Below are 1,205 nucleotides of genomic sequence, written 5' to 3' on the forward strand. Positions count from 1 at the left end.
CAGCTGGGTGGAGACCTCTCCCCAAGCTCTCAGCAGCCCCTGGCCGCGGTGTGGTGGGAGTACCACGGCTCAGGGCTTGGGAGGCGGAATGGAGGGGTGGGTGGGAAGTGGGTGAGATCCCAGCGGGGCAGATGCATCCTCCGGCCACCTCCCCGGGGCAGCCACCACTGCAGCTCCGTCCCCGCCCCAGGCACTGCCGGCTCTGGGGCAGGCGGTGGGGCGGTGAAGTGGGTGGCTGTCGGAGGGAAAGCCAAAAAAGCCTGGCCCGGGGTTGAGCAGGAAGAGAGCAGCCGGCTCCCTCTGAGGCTTCGGGGGCGTGTGGCCGAGGCTGAGCGCTGCTGGATGAGCTCCTCTGAGGTTACGGTTAATGGCTGGCTTGAGCGAGGCAAAGCGAACCGAGCTGGCAGAGTGCCGTTCGTTACTGCATCCCAGTGAGATTCCGTGCCCCTTTCAGATGATTCTTTCGGGATGACTTTAAGTTCTCCTACTTGAGCTGTGCAACAACTCACTCTACAGGCACATCTATGGTTTTCCCAAGTTTTGACTTGGAATAAAGAGCTCCTTGAGCCGCCTCTGGAATAAAAATTCACCCCGAGAGCTTTCCTTTTACCCCTTTCATGCCCTTCCCAAACCCCTGTCGTGCCCCTTCTTACAGCTGCCACACTGCCTTCCTGAAGGCCCCAGGGCTGTCCCGCAAGCCAAGCCACGCAGCAGCGAGCAATTAGCGTTAGCGCTCAAGTGGCACCAATCTCCTGCCATGGAGCAACTCCTGCCCACGCCGGAGCGGGACGGGGTGTGCGCTGCTGCGTGCCTCTGCCCGGCGAGACACCCCAGCGCGGCACCACATCCCGCACCAGCCGTCTCCCGCAGGAACTTGCGAACCGGCGCCGCTCAAAGCTCCGAGCGTCTCTGAGCCCTTGGCTTTCGTGTCTGAGCTTTGCTCGGGGCAGCCCTGACTGCAAGTTCGATCCCTGAATAAGGGGCTGGGCCGACAGCCCTTCAGTGCTCGTTCGGTTGCGTGCGTCCAGCACCCGCGTCTCGTTTGGGACCCCGGACGGGTGGGTTGACGCGCGTCAGTGCCGCCCAACCTCCAGTGTGTCGGGCAGCTGCTCCGTGAAGGCGCTCTCCAGCCGCAAAGTGCTGTAGTTGGGAGGGGGAGTCCTGGGCAAGGGGTTGTCCTGGGGCAGCGGCAGGGGGGGGGGGGG

General features: G+C 63.6%; 1 protein-coding gene across 1 annotated transcript in view; it reads right to left on the minus strand.

Annotated features, from left to right (window-relative positions):
- Positions 1-1,073: 1,073 nt before the first annotated feature.
- SCNN1G (sodium channel, non-voltage-gated 1, gamma subunit) overlaps positions 1,074-1,205 on the minus strand; it is a gene marked incomplete at its 5' end in the record, with an annotated part of 9,871 nt that continues 9,739 nt past the window's right edge. Inside the window, one exon of the mRNA XM_010160745.1 lies at positions 1,074-1,195. Coding sequence (XP_010159047.1) covers positions 1,074-1,195 — 122 coding nt within the window. The remainder of the gene's footprint in view (positions 1,196-1,205) is intronic.

This window comes from Eurypyga helias, unplaced genomic scaffold (genome assembly GCF_000690775.1).
Source record: "Eurypyga helias isolate BGI_N326 unplaced genomic scaffold, ASM69077v1 scaffold20881, whole genome shotgun sequence".
Lineage (NCBI taxonomy): Eukaryota > Metazoa > Chordata > Aves > Eurypygiformes > Eurypygidae > Eurypyga > Eurypyga helias.